The sequence below is a fragment of the Stegostoma tigrinum genome, chromosome 7, assembly GCF_030684315.1.
Source record: "Stegostoma tigrinum isolate sSteTig4 chromosome 7, sSteTig4.hap1, whole genome shotgun sequence".
Lineage (NCBI taxonomy): Eukaryota > Metazoa > Chordata > Chondrichthyes > Orectolobiformes > Stegostomatidae > Stegostoma > Stegostoma tigrinum.
Window position 1 is genome coordinate 103072310 of NC_081360.1, and position 18415 is coordinate 103090724.

At 48.7% G+C, this 18415-nt stretch overlaps 1 protein-coding gene across 1 annotated transcript in view; it reads right to left on the bottom strand.

The window, feature by feature from the left end:
* The window catches only part of plcd4b (phospholipase C, delta 4b), a 141473-nt gene that overhangs the window by 71997 nt on the left and 51061 nt on the right, over positions 1-18415 (bottom strand). Inside the window, exons 12-14 of the mRNA XM_059647682.1 lie at positions 16147-16263; positions 10709-10887; positions 5503-5638 (exon numbers count right to left, since the gene is read on the bottom strand). Of these exons, the coding sequence (XP_059503665.1) occupies positions 5503-5638; positions 10709-10887; positions 16147-16263 (432 nt within the window). The remainder of the gene's footprint in view (positions 1-5502; positions 5639-10708; positions 10888-16146; positions 16264-18415) is intronic.

Sequence of the window (18415 nt, forward strand, 5' to 3'; positions counted from 1 at the left end):
GAGTAACTGGAAGGCAAAGTACTGAGCTAATGGTAAGATTCTTGGTAGTGTAGATGAGCAGAGAGATCTCGGTGTCTATGTACACAGATCCTTGAAAGTTGCCACCCAGGTTGACAGGGCTGTTAAGAAGGCATACAGTGTTTTAGCTTTTATTAATAGAGGGATCGAGTTCCGGAACCAAGAGGTTATGGTGAAGCTGTACAAAACTCCGGTGCGGCCGCACTTGGAGTATTGCATACAGTTCTGGTCACCGCATTATAAGAAGGATGTGGAAGCTTTGGAAAGGGTGCAGAGGAGATTTACTAGGATGTTGCCTGGTATGGAGGGAAGGTCTTACGAGGAAAGGCTGAGGGACTTGAGGCTGTTTTCATTAGAGAGAAGAAGGTTGAGAGGTGACTTAATTGAAACATATAAAATAATCAGAGGGTTAGATAGGGTGGATAGGGAGAGCCTTTTTCCTAGGATGGTGACAGTGAGCACGAGGGGGCATAGCTTTAAATTGAGGGGTGAAAGATATAGGACAGATGTCAGAGGTAGTTTCTTTACTCAGAGAGTAGTAAGGGAATGGAACACTTTGCCTGCAATGGTAGTAGATTCACCAACTTTAGGTACATTTAAGTCGTCATTGGACAAGCATATGGACGTACATGGAATAGTGTAGGTTAGATGGGCTTGAGATCGGTATGACAGGTCGGCACAACATCGAGGGCCGAAGGGCGTGTACTGTGCTGTAATGTTCTATGTTCTACATGCACATTCACACACACACACACACACACACACACACACACACACACACACACACACACACACACACACACACACACACACACACACACGTTCTCACTCATTCTCATGCGCTCCAGATCCACACATAGAGATCTACTACACGGAAACAGGCCCTTCAGCCCACACATCCATGTAAACCAGATATCCCAAATCAATCTAGTCCCATTTGCCAGCATTTGGCCTATACCCCTCTAAACCCTTCACATAAACCCATCCAGATGCCTTTTAAATGTTATAATTGTACCAGCCTCCACCCCTTCCTCTGGCAGCTCATTCCATACACGCACCACCCTCTGTGTGAAAATGGTGCCCCCCCAGGCCCCTTTTAAATCTTCCCCCTTTAACCCTAAATCTATGTCATTTAGTTTTGAACTCCCCCCAGGGGAAAAGACCTTGGCTATTCAGCTTGTCTACACCTCCTCACGATTTCATCAACCTCTCCAAGGTCACCCCTCAGCCTCCAATGCTCCAGGCCCCAGCCTCTCCTCATACTCAAACCCTCCAGCCCCAGTACCATCCTGGTAAATGTTATTTTGTACCCTTTCCAATTTAATAACATTATTCCGTGTCCTTACTGTCAGACACTCACTCTCTCCCGCTCTCGCTCTCAGTTCCTGTTGCAAAGTCGGGGATTGGGAGGCAGGGAGTTAGAATTTAGTGCTTGCAAAATGCTAGGTTGTGGGGAGGGGGAAGCATTTCGTGGTCCCTTTAAAAAATGATGTGTTTTTTCTATGCTTAGAGATTTAAAATGGATGTCTGAATTGAAATATTTGTATCAAAAGGCTGTGCAGTTAGCAGGCCAAGCAGAGGTTTTTAGCAAGATAACAAGTTTTTGAATTTAGCGTATTAAGTGGAAACAAGCACTTGGATACCAAAATCAATTGAATCTAGATCTGATGGTTTTGACAACATAGGACCAATTTTATTTAAGAAATATTGGTATGTCATTAAGGGTATAAAAGAAGGGGGCAGTTTGGTCGCTACATTCCCAGAAGGATGTGGAAGCTTTGGAGAGAGTACAGAGAAGGTTCACCAGGATGTTGCCCTGTCTCAAGAGCATTAGCTATGTGAAAAGTTTAAAAAGGCTAGGATTGATTTCACTGGAAAGATAGCAGCTGAATGGAGAACTGATAGAGGTCTACAGAATTTTGAGAGGGATAGATAGGGTGGATAGTCAGGCTTTTTCCCAGGGTTCAAGTTTCAAATACAGGGGGACACTGGTTCAAGGTGAAAAGGCAGAGGTTTAAGGGAGGTGTGCAAGGAAAATTTTTCACACAGAGTGGTAAGATCCTGGAATGCACTGCCAGAAGCAAGCATGTTGGCAACATTTAAGAGGCATCTGGATGGTTATATGAATAGGGAGGGCATAGAGTGGTATGGACCAAATAAGGGCAGAAGGTTTGTTCTTTCAGTTTAGTCAGGGCGTGATGATCGGGACAAGCTTGGAGGGCCAAAGGGCCTCTTCCTGTGCTGTACTTCTCTTTTGTTCTGAGACCGGAGAACTAACTGCCATCTGCCTGAGCTTACAGCCCTCAGCTCTCAAGAGACAGTTGCTGGCTCTCACAGTCTGTGGCTTAGAGATTTAGAGAAAGTACCTTCTAAATAACAAAGTACCCATTGTACAATTAGTGAATATTGCTGACAGAAGAATCAACAGAGAAGGAACAGGGTATTCTAGAAGGCACACAGCATGGCTGTAATTTCAAGAGACTCCACTTTTATTATATATGAGTGAGACGTGTATTTATTGGAACAGCGTATCATTAGAATCTTGATTTATTCAGGATTAGTTAGTAGTTATAAAGGGTTTATTTTGTTCGTTAATAGTTTAGCTACTTCGTTAACTGTTAGAGTTAGATAAATAAGTTATTACTTGTTGATTGTAAAGTGAGTGTCGGGGTTTATTTCATTTGACTACAAGTTGTTGCTGAAAGGCAGATTACAGCATTTTCACACTCCTTACAGATCACAGTGCGAGGTGCTCCTCTTTGGGTATTTTGGTTCAGTTCTCGAGGGGGAGAACCTCCACTTTATAACAGGATTCAATCTGCCTCTCACAGTCTCACTCACACTCTCACATTCTCCCTTTTCCTGTCTCACATTCTCACTCTCCCTCTCTCTCAGCCCCACTGTCTGCCTCTTTCTTTGTTTCTCACAGTCTCTCCCTCTTCCCATATTTTCTTTCTCACACACTCTGTCACCTCTCTCACGCTCTGCACTGGCCTTACTTTGAGGTCATTTCCAGAGGTGGTAACAGACCTGCCTTGCAATGGTCAACACCATCCGAAAGGGGTGACTACTCTGTTCCAGAAAGACAGTGAAATACAGAATCTGGATGAGGGAGCGCCCTCCGCACCTGCTGGGAATTCCAGAGTGGGTTGGAGCTATACAACTGCTCTCTCTCTCTCTCTCTCTCTCGCTCTCTCTCTCGGTGTGAGTGTGGGTCCCTCTATCTCACTCTCTCTCTCTCTCGGTTTGAGTATGGGTCCCTCTCTCTCACTCTCTCTCTCTCACTCTCTCTTTCACTCTCTCTCTCTGTCTCGGTGTGAATGTGGGTCTATCTCTCTCTCAGTGAGGGCATGGGTCCCTGTCTTTCTCTCTCTCTCTCTCTCTCTAGTTTTCTCTCTCTCTCTCTCTCTCTCTCTCTCTCTCTCTCTGCACCCGCCCCCCCCAACAACCTCTCGATGTTTTCTGTGGGTCTAACTCCACGCTGTCGCTGTCCTGGATCAATCCAATTAGTGGATATGGGGGAGTGGGCAGTAGTGGGATGGGGGGTGGTGGGGAGTGGTACAAAGGGATGTTTGGGAGCGGAGCAGTGGGATGGGGGAATGGGGAGAGGTACACAGGGATGTGGGTGTGGGGGTAGGGGAGTGGTGGGATGGGGGATTGAGGGAGGGATGCACAGGGATGTGGGTGTGGGGGTAGGGGAGCGGTGGGATGGGGGGATTGAGGGAGGGATGCACAGGGTTGTGGGTGTGGGGGTAGGGGAGCGGTGGGATGGGGGGATTGAGGGAGGGGTACACAGGGATGTGGGTCTGGAGGTAGGGGAGCAGTGGGATGGGGGATTGAGGGAGGGATGCACAGGGATGTGGGTGTGGGGGTAGGGGAGCGGTGGGATGGGGGATTGAGGGAGGGATGCACAGGGATGTGGGTGTGGGGGTAGGGGAGTGGTGGGATGTGGGATTGAGGGAGGGATGCACAGGGATGTGGGTGTGGGGGTAGGGGAGCGGTGGGATGGGGGGATTGAGGGAGGGGCACACAGGGATATGGATGTGGGGGTAGGGGAGCGGTGGGATGGGGTGATTGAGGGAGGGATGCACAGGGATGTGGGTGTGGGGGTAGGGGAGCGGTGGGATGGGGGGATTGAAGGAGGGATGCACAGGGATGTGGGTGTGGGGGTAGGGGAGCGGTGGGATGGGGGGATTGAAGGAGGGATGCACAGGGATGTGGGTCTGGAGGTAGGGGAGCAGTGGGATGGGGGATTGAGGGAGGGGCACACAGGGATATGGATGTGGGGGTAGGGGAGTGGTGGGATAGGGGGATTGAGGGAGGGATGCACAGAGATGTGGGTGTGGGGGTGGGGAGTGGTGTGATGGGGGGATTGAAGGAGGGATGCACAGGGATGTGGGTGTGGGGGTGGGGAGTGGTGGGGTGTGGGGATTGAAAGAGGGATGCACAGGGATGTGGGTGTGGGGGTGGGGAGTGGCGGGGTGGGGGGATTGAAGGAGGGATGCACAGGGATGTGGGTGTGGGGGTGGGGAGTGGTGGGGTGGGGGGATTGAGGGAGGGATGCACAGGGATGTGGGTGTGGGGGGTGAGGAGTGGTGGGGTGGGGGGATTGAAGGAGGGATGCACAGGGATGTGGGTGTGGGGGTGGGGAGTGGTGGGGTGGGGGGATTGAGGGAGGGATGCACAGGGATGTGGGTGTGGGGGGTGGGGAGTGGTGGGGTGGGGGGATTGAAGGAGGGATGCACAGGGATGTGGGTGAGGGGGTGGGGAGTGGCGGGGTCGGGGGATTGAGGGAGGGATGCACAGGGATGTGGGTGTGGGGGTGGGGAGCGGTGGGGTGGGGGGATTGAAGGAGGGATGCACAGGGATGTGGGGGTGGGGGTGGGGAGTGGCGTGGTGGGGGGATTGAGGGAGGGATGCACAGGGATGTGGGTGTGGGGGTAGGGGAGCGGTGGGATGGGGGGATTGAGGGATGGGTGCACAGGGATGTGGATGTGGGGGTGGGGAGTGGTGGGGTGGGGGGATTGAAGGAGGGATGCACAGGGATGTGGGTGAGGGGGTGGGGAGTGGCGGGGTGGGGGGATTGAGGGAGGGATGCACAGGGATGTGGGTGAGGGGGTGGGGAGTGGCGGGGTGGGGGGATTGAAGGAGGGATGCACAGGGATGTGGGGATGGGGGTGGGGAGTGGCGGGATGGGGGGATTGAAGGAGGGATGCACAGGGATGTGGGTGAGGGGGTGGAGAGTGGCGGGGTGGGGGGATTGAGGGAGGGATGCACAGGGATGTGGGTGAGGGGGTGGGGAGTGGCGGGGTGGGGGGATTGAAGGAGGGATGCACAGGGATGTGGGTGAGGGGGTGGGGAGTGGCGGGGTGGGGGGATTGAAGGAGGGATGCACAGGGATGTTGGTGAGGGGGTGGGGAGTGGCGGGGTGGGGGGATTGAGGGAGGGATGCACAGGGATGGAGCGGGGGTGTCAGGTACATACCGTTATTGTCGATGTATCTTGTCTCCTGCTTCATGGTGTCCATGGCCACTCCATGAATCTCTACTCGCACCAAAGGATCCACGATCGATCCCTCCTTGCTATTGGCTACCTTTGGTAATTGCTGCCCACTGATCACCTACAGAGACAGAGAGAGGGAGAATGAGAGAGGGAGCGAGAGTGGGAGGGAGAGAATGAGAGATGGAGAGAAGGAGAAAGGAGGGAGGGAGAGGGATAGTGGGGGAGAGAGAGAATCAGTGAGGGAGGGAGAGAGAGAGGGAAAGAATGAGAGAGGGAGCGAGAGGGAGAGGGAGAGAATGAGAGAGGGTGCAAGAGAAAGAGGAGCGGGCAAGAGAGAGAGAGGGAGACAGACAAAGCAAGAGAGGGAGACAGAGAGAGAATGAGAGAGGGAGGGAGAGAGAGAATGAGTGAGGGAGGGAGAGAGAGAATGAGAGAGGGAGACAGAGAGAGAATGAGAGAGGGAGGGAGAGAGAGAGTGAGAGAGGGAGACAGAGAGAGAATGAGAGAGGGAGACAGAGAGAGAATGAGTGAGGGAGGGAGAGAGAGAATGAGAGAGGGAGACAGCGAGAGAATGAGAGAGGGAGGGAGAGAGAGAATGAGAGAGGGAGACAGAGAGAGAATGAGAGAGGGAGGGAGAGAGAGAATGAGAGAGGGAGACAGAGAGAGAATGAGAGAGGGAGACAGAGAGAGAATGAGAGAGGGAGGGAGAGAGAGAATGAGAGAGGGAGACAGAGAGAGAATGAGAGAGGGAGACAGAGTGAGAATGAGAGAGGGAGGGAGAGACAGAATGAGAGAGGGAGACAGAGAGAGAATGAGAGAGGGAGGCTAATTGGATTCAAAATTGTCTCGATGATAGGAAGCGGAGGATGATGGTTGAAGGTTGTTTCTCAGTCCGGAGGCCTGTGCCACAGGGATCAGTGCTGGGACCTTTGTTATTTGTTATTGACATAAATGATCTGGGTGTGAATGTACAAGGCATGATTAGAAAGTTTGTGGGTGATACACAATTGGGAGATATTGCTAATAGCGAGGAAGCTTATCAAAAATTACAGGGGGATATTGATCAGATGGGGAAGTGAGCTGAGGATTGACAAATGCAGTTGAAGACAGATAAGTGTGAGGTGTTGCACTTTGGAAAGCCAGACCAAGGTGGACCTGTGCAGTCAATGGTAAGGTCCTGAGGAGTGTTGTGGAACAGAGGGACCTACAAGTACATATTTCGTTGAAAGTGGTGTCACAGATAGACAGGGTGAAGAAGAAGGCATTTAGAATGCTGGCCTTCATTGGCCAAGGCATTGAGTATAGGAGTTGGGACATTATGCTACTGTTATATAAGTCATCGGTAAGGCCACACGTAGAGTATTGTGTACAGTTTTGGTCACCCTGTTATAGGAAAGAGATAATTAAACTGGAAAGTGTGCAAAGGAGATTTACAAGGATGTTGCCAGGATTAGTAGGCCTGAGTTATAGGGAGAGGTTGGCCAGGATGGGACTTTATTCCTTGGAACCTGAGGAGAATGAGGGGTGACATTATTAAGGTGTATAAAATCATGAGGGACACAGATAGGATGAGCGCATACAGTCTTTCTCCCAGGGATGGGGAAGTGAAAACTAGAGGGCACAGGTTTAGGATGAGAGGAGAAGGATTAAAGAAGGACCTGAGGGGCAACTTCTTCACGCAGAGCAGGGTGCGTGTATGGAATGGGCTGCCAGAGAAAGCGGTTGAGGGAGGTACAACAGCAACATTATATCCATCCCCCTTTCATGTGTGTCACTCGATGTTGAGGGGCTGGAGGTGGGTCTGGGCCCACCAATGTACACCACACCACAGTCCATTCTAGGAGTACCACCGGGCCTGCCACACCCACCACCAACGCCACCACTGCTCCCTCCAATATCGATGGACGTCAGCAGAGATTCACCGCGTCACCTGAGCTGACCAACGCCAGCTGCCATAAGCACCTTCGCCAGACACTGCAGAGGCTTCCCATCAATCGTCAACATCTCAAAAACTGGGGCCTACACCTCAGGTCCCACACTGCTGGGCCCTCACCGGGGTCAAAGTAACCACACACTACCACCATCTCGCACCGCTGGCCCACTCCCACTGCCGTCCCACACTCTCCCGTGCCTCCCCCACAACCACCGTGCATGCACATGCGCGCCGCGCGCACACACACACACTCCCAGCGGAGCCAATTCTTGTTGCACATGCTCAGGAGGCTAGGCGCTCCCCACGCCCAATCTCCTGCTGAAGGGAAAAGGAAGATAGAAAGACATCAAAAGAAAACAGCAAAAGTGAAAAGCAAAATTGAAAAGAGAATCCGAAAAGGCAGACAGCAGCAGACGAGTCCGAGCCAGGAGCCAGGAGCCAGGAGCATGGGAACGGTGCTGCTACATCTCCATCAGAGAGAGTAGGAACTGCAGATGCTGGAGAATCCAAGATAACAAGGTGTAGTGCTGGATGAACACAGCAGGCCAAGCAGTATCCCAGGAGCACCAGAAACATCTGCTTTTGTGCTCCTAAGATGCTGCTTGTCCTGCTGTGTTCATCCAGCTCCACACTTTGTTATCTCCATCATTTTGATGTTGGTGCTGGAGAAAACACATGGGGCTGGAAAAGCATTTCCTGTGATCGACGCTATACTTCACTTGGGAATGACACAGCTCCGTGCACCCTAGAATGAGGAGAGACAGAGGGACATGGACAGGGAGAGAAAGAGAGGCAATGAGAGGGAGAGAAAGAGACAGACAGAGAGAGAGATAGAGAGAGGCAAAGAAACAGAGAGTTGACAGACAGATAGAAATAGAGAGGGGAAGGTAGAGAGAGAGAAAAGAGACAGAGAGAGAGAGAGAGTCATTTACAATTCGTATGAAGGATTTGGATGACAAATGTGAATGTAATGTGTGTGTGTGTGTGAGTGTGTGAGTGTGTGTGAGTGTGTGTGTGTGTGTGTGTGTGTGTGTGTGAGAGAGTGTGTGTGAGTGTGTGTGAGTGTGTGTGTGTGTGAGTGTGTGAGTGTGTGTGAGTGTGTGTGTGTGTCTGTGTGAGAGTGTGTGTGAGTGTGTGTGAGTATGTGTGAGTGTGTGTGTGTGTGTGTGTGAGTGTGTGTGTGTCTGTGTGTGTGTGTGTGTGTGTGTGGAGTGTGTCTGTGTGTGTGTGTGAGTGTGTGTGTATGGAGTGTGTCTGTGTCTGTGTGTGTGTGTCTGTGTGTGTGTGTGTCTGTGTGTGTGTGTGTGTGTGGAGTGTGTCTGTGTCTGTGTGTGTGTGTCTGTGTGTGTGTGTGTGTGTGTGTGTGTGAGTGTGTGTGTGTGAGAGAGTGTGTGTGAGTGTGTGTGTGTGTGTGAGTGTGTGTGTGAGTGTGTGTGTGTGTGTGTGTGGAGTGTGTCTGTGTCTGTGTGTGTGTGTATGGAGTGTGTCTGTGTCTGTGTGTGTGTGTCTGTGTGTGTGTGTGTGTGTGTGTGTGTGTGTGTGTGGAGTGTGTCTGTGTCTGTGTGTGTGTGTCTGTGTGTGTGTGTGAGTGTGTGTGTATGGAGTGTGTCTGTGTATGTGTGTGTGTGTGTGTGTGTGTGTGTGTGTGGAGTGTGTCTGTGTCTGTGTGTGTGTGTGTGAGTGTGTGTGTATGGAGTGTGTCTGTCTGTGTGTGTGTGTGTGTATGGAGTGTGTGTGTGTGTGTGTGTTTATGGAGTGTGTGTGTCTGTGTGTGTGTGTGTGTTTGTGTGTGTGTGTGTGTCTGTGTGTGTGTGTGTGTGTGTCTGTGTGTGTGTGTGTGTGTGTGTGTGTGTGTGTGTGTGTGGAGTGTGTCTGTGTCTGTGTCTGTGTGTGTGTGTGTGTGTGAGTGTGTGTGTATGGAGTGTGTCTGTGTGTGTGTATGGAGTGTGTGTGTGTGTGTTTATGGAGTGTGTGTGTGTGTGTGTGTCTGTGTGTGTGTGTGTTTGTGTGTGTGTGTCTGTGTGTGTGTCTATGTGTGTGTGTGTCTGTGTGTGTGTGTGTGTCTATGTGTGTGTGTGTGTTTGTGTGTGTGTGTGTATGTGTGTGTGTGTCTATGTGTGTGTGTGTGTGTGTGTGTGTGTGTGTGGGGGAAGGCAAATGATGACAATGATATAAAGAGTTTGCAGTGGGATACAGATGGATTAAACAAGATGGAAGAACTTAGCATCAGAGATAATGGGAACTGTAGATGCTGGAGATTCCAAGATAATAAAATGTGAGGCTGGATGAACACAGCAGGCCAAGCAGCATCTCAGGAGCACAAAAGCTTTTGTGCTCCTGAGATGCTGCTTGGCCTGCTGTGTTCATCCAGCCTCACATTTTATTATCTTGGAAGAACTTAGCAGATGGAATACAAAGTGAGGAAATGGCAGGAAGAATAGAGGAGCTGAATATTATTTAATTGGAGAAATGCTGCAGAAAGCGACAGCACACAGGGATTTTGGGAGTCCTCTGCATGAATTACAAAAAGGCAGCATCCAAATTCAGGGACTAAGAGGGAAGGTGAATGGAATATTAGCCTTTATTTCAAAGGGAATGGAGTATAAAAGTCAGGGGAGTTTTGCTAAAACTGCATTAGTCAGACCAGCTGGAATACTGTGCAATAATTCTGTGCCACTAATCTAAGGAAAGAGGATTGACATTGGAGGCAGACCAGAGAAGGTTCACTCAGGTGAGCCTGGGCACAGAGGGAATGTCTTATGAGGAAAGGGTGAGTAGGTTGGGCTATTAGAGTTTAGCAGAATGGGAGATGACCTTATTGAAATATACAAGGGATATGGAGAGGTTGAATCCCTTTCGGAGGGCCAGAGGACATGATTTGCTCATTTAACTCAGAGTTGAGGAGGAATTTCTTCTCTCAGAGGGGAGTGAATCTGTGGAATTCTTTACTGTAGAGGCCTGTCGGGGCTGGGTCAGTAAGTATACTCAAGGCTGTGATAGACAGTTGGGCTAAGCGGCCTACATCTGCAGAATTAGAATTAGGGTTATTGCTCACACAAGAGTACAGTCAAAAATTTACAAGTTGCCACTTAGGACACCACCTGAGATACAGTGTACTGGGTAGAGACTCTGAGTGGAGGTGTACTGTGGTACAGAATTCTGTTCCTATGTCCTATGGTCTTTAACGCGACAGAGATAGAGACAGGGAAAGGACAGACGGAGGGAGAGACGGAGGGGAGATGTTAATGAGGTTACCTGGATGGTTAGATTGAGGGGTCGATAACCAGCTGTATCTCGGGGATTTTCGGGGTCGAAGTTCGATTCAGTCGTTCTCATGAATGCGGGTTTCAGTACAAAGCCACAGCGAGCATTACGACTGAACAGCCCATCATTCAGGTCCATCTCCTCACCAGCTGTTTGGAAATTCAGCGCCACTTCACAGGAAAGAACAGGAAAAACTGCATCAGTCAGAGCATGGAGGCTGGAAATCAGACTGTGAGGGGAGGAGAGGCTCACTTTGTGAAGATGGGTCTCACACACTCGCTCTCACATAAACCGGGGCACAGGCATAAACTTTTCTATTCATTCATGGGACAAGGGCATCGCTGGCGAGGCCGTATTTTATATCAATACCTAATTATCCTGAGGGTAGTTAAAATTCAACCACATTGCTGTGGGCCTGGAGTCACATGCAGGTCAGAACAGGTAAGGATGGCAGTTTCCTTCCCTAAAGGACATTAATGAACCAGACGGGTTTTCCAACAATTGACACGGTCATCATTGGATTCTTAATTTCCAATTATTATTGAATTACAAATTTAGGATTTGAACACATGTCTCCAAAACATTACCTAATTTTCTGGATTACTTGTTTAGCGATAGCACCCCTGTGCCATCTCCTCCTGTACTGTGTACTGATTCATACTGTGTTCCTTTGTATAGCAACAGGCTGAAACTGTCATTGTCGCTACAGAAATAAAACAGGTTGAAGCGTGGCTTCAGTTCTCCCCTGTGCACAGCAGTAAAAACTGCAGGCCAGTCAGTTTAGACTCAATATTGGGGGTGCTTTTAGCGATATTCCTATTGAATAATTAACAGTTGTTTGGTTCAATGTAGCTAATAATGGAAAGTTTGCGTGGATTTGATTGGGAAAAGTCATAGTTACTGACCTTGCCTGGGTTTCTCATGAAGTTTGTGATGAAATCTATTTTGTTTTGGCTCTCTTTTTTTGTAATTAAGCACAAATGGAAATTGGTTGACTGAAGATTGCATCATTGAAGGGAGGAGATATTCCAATTTGATTCTGTTTTGAGCTGAGGTGGGGAACTTTTGGGATATATCAATGGATCAAACAGATCACTTCAAGGATCGGTCAACAGCAATTAGCAAGCAGTTCGTCAGGAGCAGAGTCCAAGCAGTTCGGTTGTTACTGTTAGCAGTTCAGCTGAACATCACTGGATCAGTGCTGCTGAGAGGGTGACAGAGGCTCCAGGCCAGTCACTGGGGGAAGATCTGGGAGACTTATCAATGCAGTAGAGCTGAAAGGAAGATGCCTCCTAGAGAGCCAGAAAGTTTGACCAAAAATGAGCTGTGTCTGTCTGTTACTGAAGTTGGCAGAAGGAAGTAAATGGATGTCCAGGGACAGCAGGTGCTATCCAGAGCAGCTGGAGAGCTAAGATCTTTATTGGCAATTCGACACTGGAGGGCAGCCTAGAGGATCCAATCTCAGGAGAAGAAGTCGAACAACTGGGAAGCTGAAATCTGTGAAATAATCACAGTTGGGAGAGGAGGGCTATTGAGGGAATTCAGAGGCTGGATCCTCAAAAGAGAGGAGATGAAATCCATTGCGTGGGTGACAGAGTTTTATATAATTTTTGGGACTCACAGTAACTACACTCATCTGGTTTGGTTATTGAGGAGTTCACCGGAACCCGCCTTAATTGAGCCTGGTACTTAATGTGCAGTTTGATGGTGCGTTTGCACACAGTTTGCCTGTTATTCATGTTTAGCTCATGTTAATTTGGATGTTAGAGCATAAGACAGGTTGCATTCGCCACTTGCTTTGCTGGCCTTTCGATTGCAAAAATTTCTTCCATTTGTTTAAAAGTGTTGGAATCGTGTGACATTATTCTCTCAGAAAACAACTGGGATTTCAAACGCTGCCTGTTTAAAATGTTAATCATGGGTCCCTGCCAGATTTAGGGATCTGTTCTGGGATGGGAACCGGTTACAGAGAGCTGAGATGAAGGGGATGCTGTTGATGTCATGTCATGGATTTGTGAGCAAGTCAGCGCCCATGGAAAATAAAAGGGACATCAACAAAACAGATTCAAAACTTGCTGAGTACCAGGGGAGGCAGAGCTTTGGTGAACAGTGGTTTATCAGACTGGAGGAGGTTTATCATAGAAATCCCGGAGTCCTGTTTTTCTACATAATATATTAGTGACCTACAGAATGTTTGGGTAGAATTATGAAGCAGCAAGGAGCAGCAAACAATGATGGGAGTTCTGAATAGGTCACCAAATAGTTACAGTGATGTAGTGAATGTATAGATCAGGAATTCAAAGGTGCCTGTTACAGGGAAAAACAGAGAGGCTTAGGAGTTTAGGTACATAATTCTTTGAAGCTTACATCACTTGGGGACAGGGAGGTTAAAAAGGTATATGGCATGTTTGCTTTCAATGTTCAGCCCTTTGAGTATAGGAGTTGGTACATCTTGTTGGGGTTGCACAAGCCGTTGGTGAGGTCTCTTCTGGAGTAGTGTGTACAGTTCTGTTGGTCCTGTTATAGGAAGGATATGATTAAAGCGGAGAGGGTTCAGAAGAGATTTACCAGGATGTTGCCAAGAATGGAGGGGTTTAAGTTATGAGGAGAGGCTGGGTAGGCTGGAACTATTTTTTCCTAAGTGTAGGAGGTTGAGGGCTGGCCTTAAAGAAGTTAATGTAATCACGAAGGGTATAGTTAGGGTGGATAGCAAAGGTCTTTGCCCCAGAGTGGGAGATTTCAAAACCGGGGGTGGGGTGGGGTAGGGTTTGGGGGGGCAGCATATATTTAAGCTGAGTGGAGAAAGATTTTAAAAAGAATTGAGGGACAACAGTGCATGTGTGGAATGAACTTCCCGAGGAAGTGTTGGATGTGAGTACAGTTACAACATTTTTTAAAAATGTGAATGAGTTTGGGGGGACATGGGCCAAGTCCAGGCAGGTGGAGATAGTTCAGTTTGGGATTATGGTCAGCACAGACTGGTTGGACCAAAGGGTCTGTCTCCATGCTGTGTGACTCTATGATTCTATTTACAGATGTCTTTATTTAATGTGGATCAATGCACTGCAGCAGGAATTCCTAGAATGTGATTGAAATGGTTTTCTTGGCAGTATATTGAGGAACCAACTCAGTCGCAGCAATGTGTACTATCTACAAGATGCGCTGCAGAAACCCCCCCCCTCACCAAAGATCCTCAGTCAGCACCTTCCAAACCCACCACCACTTCCATCTAGAAGGACAATGGGCAGCAGATACATGGGAACACCACCCCCTGTAAGTTCCCCTCCGAGCCACTCACCATCCTGACTGGGAAATATATCGCCGTTCCTTCAGTGTCACTGGGTCAGAATCCTGGAATTTCCTCCCTAAGGGTCAACCCACAGCACATGGACTGCAGTGGTTCAAGAAGGCAGCTCACCCCCACCTTTTCAAGGGGCAACTAGGGACGGGCAATAAATACTGGGCCCAGCAAATGATGCCCATGTTCCACAAGTAATTTTTAATAAAATAGGAAATTGACTTTTATATATCTAGTGTTATGCAGTGAGAAAGGGCTAGTTTAGTAATCCTGTTGTAAAAGAACTTTTAGGGAAGAGTGATCATAATACTTTAGAAAATGCATTAAATTGGAAAAGGCTGTAGTTCAAACTGAAATTAAGATCTTAAATCTAAACAAATTAAATTATGAAGGTATAAGGAGCAAACTGACTATTGTAGATTGGGAAAATACATTAAAAGTTATGATTAAAACGTACTAGCAATGGCTGGTATTTAAAGAACTAATACATGGTTTATAACCAACACATTTATTTAACGCACAAAATTCCCAACCGGAAAAATGAGAGAGTTGTCATTAAGAAAGGAAGTGAAATAGTCTTCTAGATCAAAAAGAGACGCTTTTATAGTTGTCAAAAAATTGGTATGGCTGAGGAATGGGAGCACAGCAAAAGATAAGAAAGTGATAAAGAAAGGGAGACTAGATAATGAATATAATTTAGCAAGAAGCATAAAAACAGATAGTAAAAGCTTCTGATTTTCTGTAAAATTAGGTTTAAAAAACGTGAAACAACAAAAGATTAGCGGTTAGCTACCGGGACCCAGTGATTCCCATTCCAGGCGGTTTTCAGAGGTGGATACAGAGATAATGGATTTTGAAAGCTGAAAGTTGTAAATACCAGCCCACTGTTTAGGAAAAGTGGGGGGAGAGAGAGTGAGAGAGAGAGAGAGAGAGAGAGAGAGAGAGAGAGAGAGAGAGGGACAGAGGGACAGAGAGACAGCAAGACAGTGAGAGAAAGAGAGGGAGAGAGAGACAGAGAGACAGTGAGAAAGAGAGGGAAAGAGAGAATGAAAAACTACAGAGCTATTAGTCTGACAGCAGTGATAGGGAAAGTACTAGAATCTGGGGCGGCACGGTGGCTCAGTGGTTAGGCCACAGCCTCACAGCACCAGGGACCTGGGTCCGATTCCAGCCTCGGGCGACTGTCTGTGTGGAGTTTGCACATTCTCCCCGTGTCTGCGTAGATTTTCTCTGGGTGCTCCAGCTTCCTCCCACTGTCCAAAGATGCACAGGCTAAGGTGGATTGGCCATGGGCAATTACCGGCAGTGTTCAGGGATGTGTAGATATGTAGAGCACTTAGAAAATGATGATTTGATTGCACTGCATTAACATGGATTTGTGAAAGGGATACCATGGCTGACAAGATAATAAAATGTGAAGCTGGATGAACACAGCAGGCCAAGCAGCATCTCAGGAGCACAAAAGCTGACGTTTCGGGCCTCGACCCTTCATCAGAGAGGTCTAGGCCCGAAACATCAGCTTTTGTGCTCCTGAGATGCTGCTTGGCCTGCTGTGTTCATCCAGCCTCACTTTTTATTATCTTGGAATTCTCCAGCATCTGCAGTTCCCATTATCTCTGATACCATGGCTGACAAACTTGTTTGTGTCCCGTTGGAATACTGGGAGCGGCGGGACCACTGGATGTGGTGTATTTAGATTTTCAGAATCCTTTAGATAAGGTCCCACCGGGGCAGGCTGGTATACACAATTAAGGGGTCAGGGTAACGCACTGGCAGAAACACAGCGAGAGGTTCAGATCTGTAACATGCTGCCTGTGAGAGAGGGCAGCGGCAGGTTTAACTAAGAGGGGGACGGCAAATATTGACCCGGCTACATGGAAAAGGTGGGGGGTGCGGCGAGTGGCACTATTGAGTAGCTCTTACAGCGACCCAGCATGGAGTAAACAGGCTGAATGGCTTCCTAATGCAATAACCATTCTATAATTCTGAAACATGGAAGTCTGCATTTCCCTCTCTATCTTAAATATAAAAGTTTGAGGGAATTCACGGATTCCATTCCCGTGCCCCTGACAGACCTGGGACAAACACCACAGCGCCCTGATCCAATGGATCCCCTGAGGTGATTGGTTACCTATTTGGCAGCCGGCATTCCACATTTCCTGGGGGCTGAAGTTTGAGGAATCTGTTCTGAAGCCACTGGGATACACACGGGTCAGCTGCCAGGCGTTGTGACAGACAAACTCATTCGCTGTGAGGGAAACAGAGCAGACAGGACAGTGAGTTATCACAACCGAAAGATCAGAGAACAAAACCGAACTGATCCATAGCTCACCAAACAAAACAACCAAGATCCAGTCACCAAATCAAACTGTTCAACCCACCCAGAAATTGTAATCCAGAGACTTCAGAGATCCCTCGATCGGATTCCAGTCTGTAACTCCCTCCCGGGGGGTATCTGTTATTCTGTATTTAAACCTCCCCGAACCCCCTCGATCAGATTCCAGTCTGTAACTCCCTCCCCGGGGGGTATCTGTTATTCTGTATATAAACTCCCCCGAACCCCCTCGATCAGATTCCAGTCTGTAACTCCCTCCCCGGGGGGTATCTGTTATTCTGTATTTAAACCTCCCCGAACCCCTTCGATCAGATTCCAGTCTGTAACTCCCTCCCCGGGGGGTATCTGTTATTCTGTATATAAACTACCCTGAGCCCCCTCGATCAGATTCCAGTCTGTAACTCCCTCCCCGGGGGGCATCTGTTATTCTGTATATAAACCACCCCGAACCCCCTCGATTAGATTCCTGTCTGTAACTCCCTCCTGGGGGGGTAGCTGTTATTCTGTATATAAAGCACCCCGAGCCCCTCGATTAGATTCCAGTCTGTAACTCCCTCCCCGGGGGGCATCTGTTATTCTGTATATAAACCACCCCGAACCCCCTCGATTAGATTCCAGTCTGTAACTCCCTCCCCGGGGGGCATCTGTTATTCTGTATATAAACCACCCCGAACCCCCTCGATTAGATTCCTGTCTGTAACTCCCTCCTGGGGGGGTAGCTGTTATTCTGTATATAAAGCACCCCCAGCCCCTCGATTAGATTCCAGTCTGTAAATCCCTCCCGGGGGTGTATCTGTTATTCTGTATATAAACCCCAACGAACCCCCCAGTTAGATTCCAGTCTGTAACTCCCTCCCGGGGTATCTGTTATTCTGTATTTAAACCTCCCCGAACCCCTCGATCAGATTCCAGTCTGTAACTCCCTCCCGGGGGGTATCTGACATTCTGTATATAAACTACCCTGAGCCCCCTCGATCAGATTCCAGTCTGTAACTCCCTCCCCGGGGGGCATCTGTTATTCTGTATATAAACCACCCCGAACCCCCTCGATTAGATTCCTGTCTGTAACTCCCTCCTGGGGGGGTAGCTGTTATTCTGTATATAAAGCACCCCCAGCCCCTCGATTAGATTCCAGTCTGTAAATCCCTCCCGGGGGTGTATCTGTTATTCTGTATATAAACCCCAACGAACCCCCCAGTTAGATTCCAGTCTGTAACTCCCTCCCGGGGTATCTGTTATTCTGTATTTAAACCTCCCCGAACCCCTCGATCAGATTCCAGTCTGTAACTCCCTCCCGGGGGGTATCTGACATTCTGTATATAAACTACCCTGAGCCCCCTCGATCAGATTCCAGTCTGTAACTCCCTCCCCGGGGGGCATCTGTTATTCTGTATATAAACCACCCCGAACCCCCTCGATTAGATTCCTGTCTGTAACTCCCTCCTGGGGGGGTAGCTGTTATTCTGTATATAAAGCACCCCCAGCCCCTCGATTAGATTCCAGTCTGTAAATCCCTCCCGGGGGTGTATCTGTTATTCTGTATATAAACCCCAACGAACCCCCCAGTTAGATTCCAGTCTGTAACTCCCTCCCGGGGTATCTGTTATTCTGTAGATAAACCGCCCCCCCCGAACCCCTCAGTTAGATTCCAGTCTGTAACCCCCTCCCGGGGGGTATCTGTTATTCTGTATATAAACCACCTTGAAACCCCTCGATTGGGTTCCAGTCTGTAACTCCCTCCCCGGGGGGGTAGCTGTTATTCTGTAGATAAACCCCCCCCCCCCCCGCACCCCTCAATCAGATTCCAGTCTGTAACTCCCTCCCGGGGGGTATCTGTTATTCTGCATATAAACCCCCCCCAACCCCTCAATCAGATTCCAGTCTGTAACTCCCTCCCGGGGGTGGCGTATCTGTTGTCATGTATATAAACCAGCCCGAACCCCTCGATCAGATTCCAGTCTGTAACTCCCTCCCGGGGGGTATCTGTTATTCTGTATATAAACCACCCCGAACCCCTCAATTAGATTCCAGTCTGTAACTCCCTCCCGGGGGGTATCTGTTATTC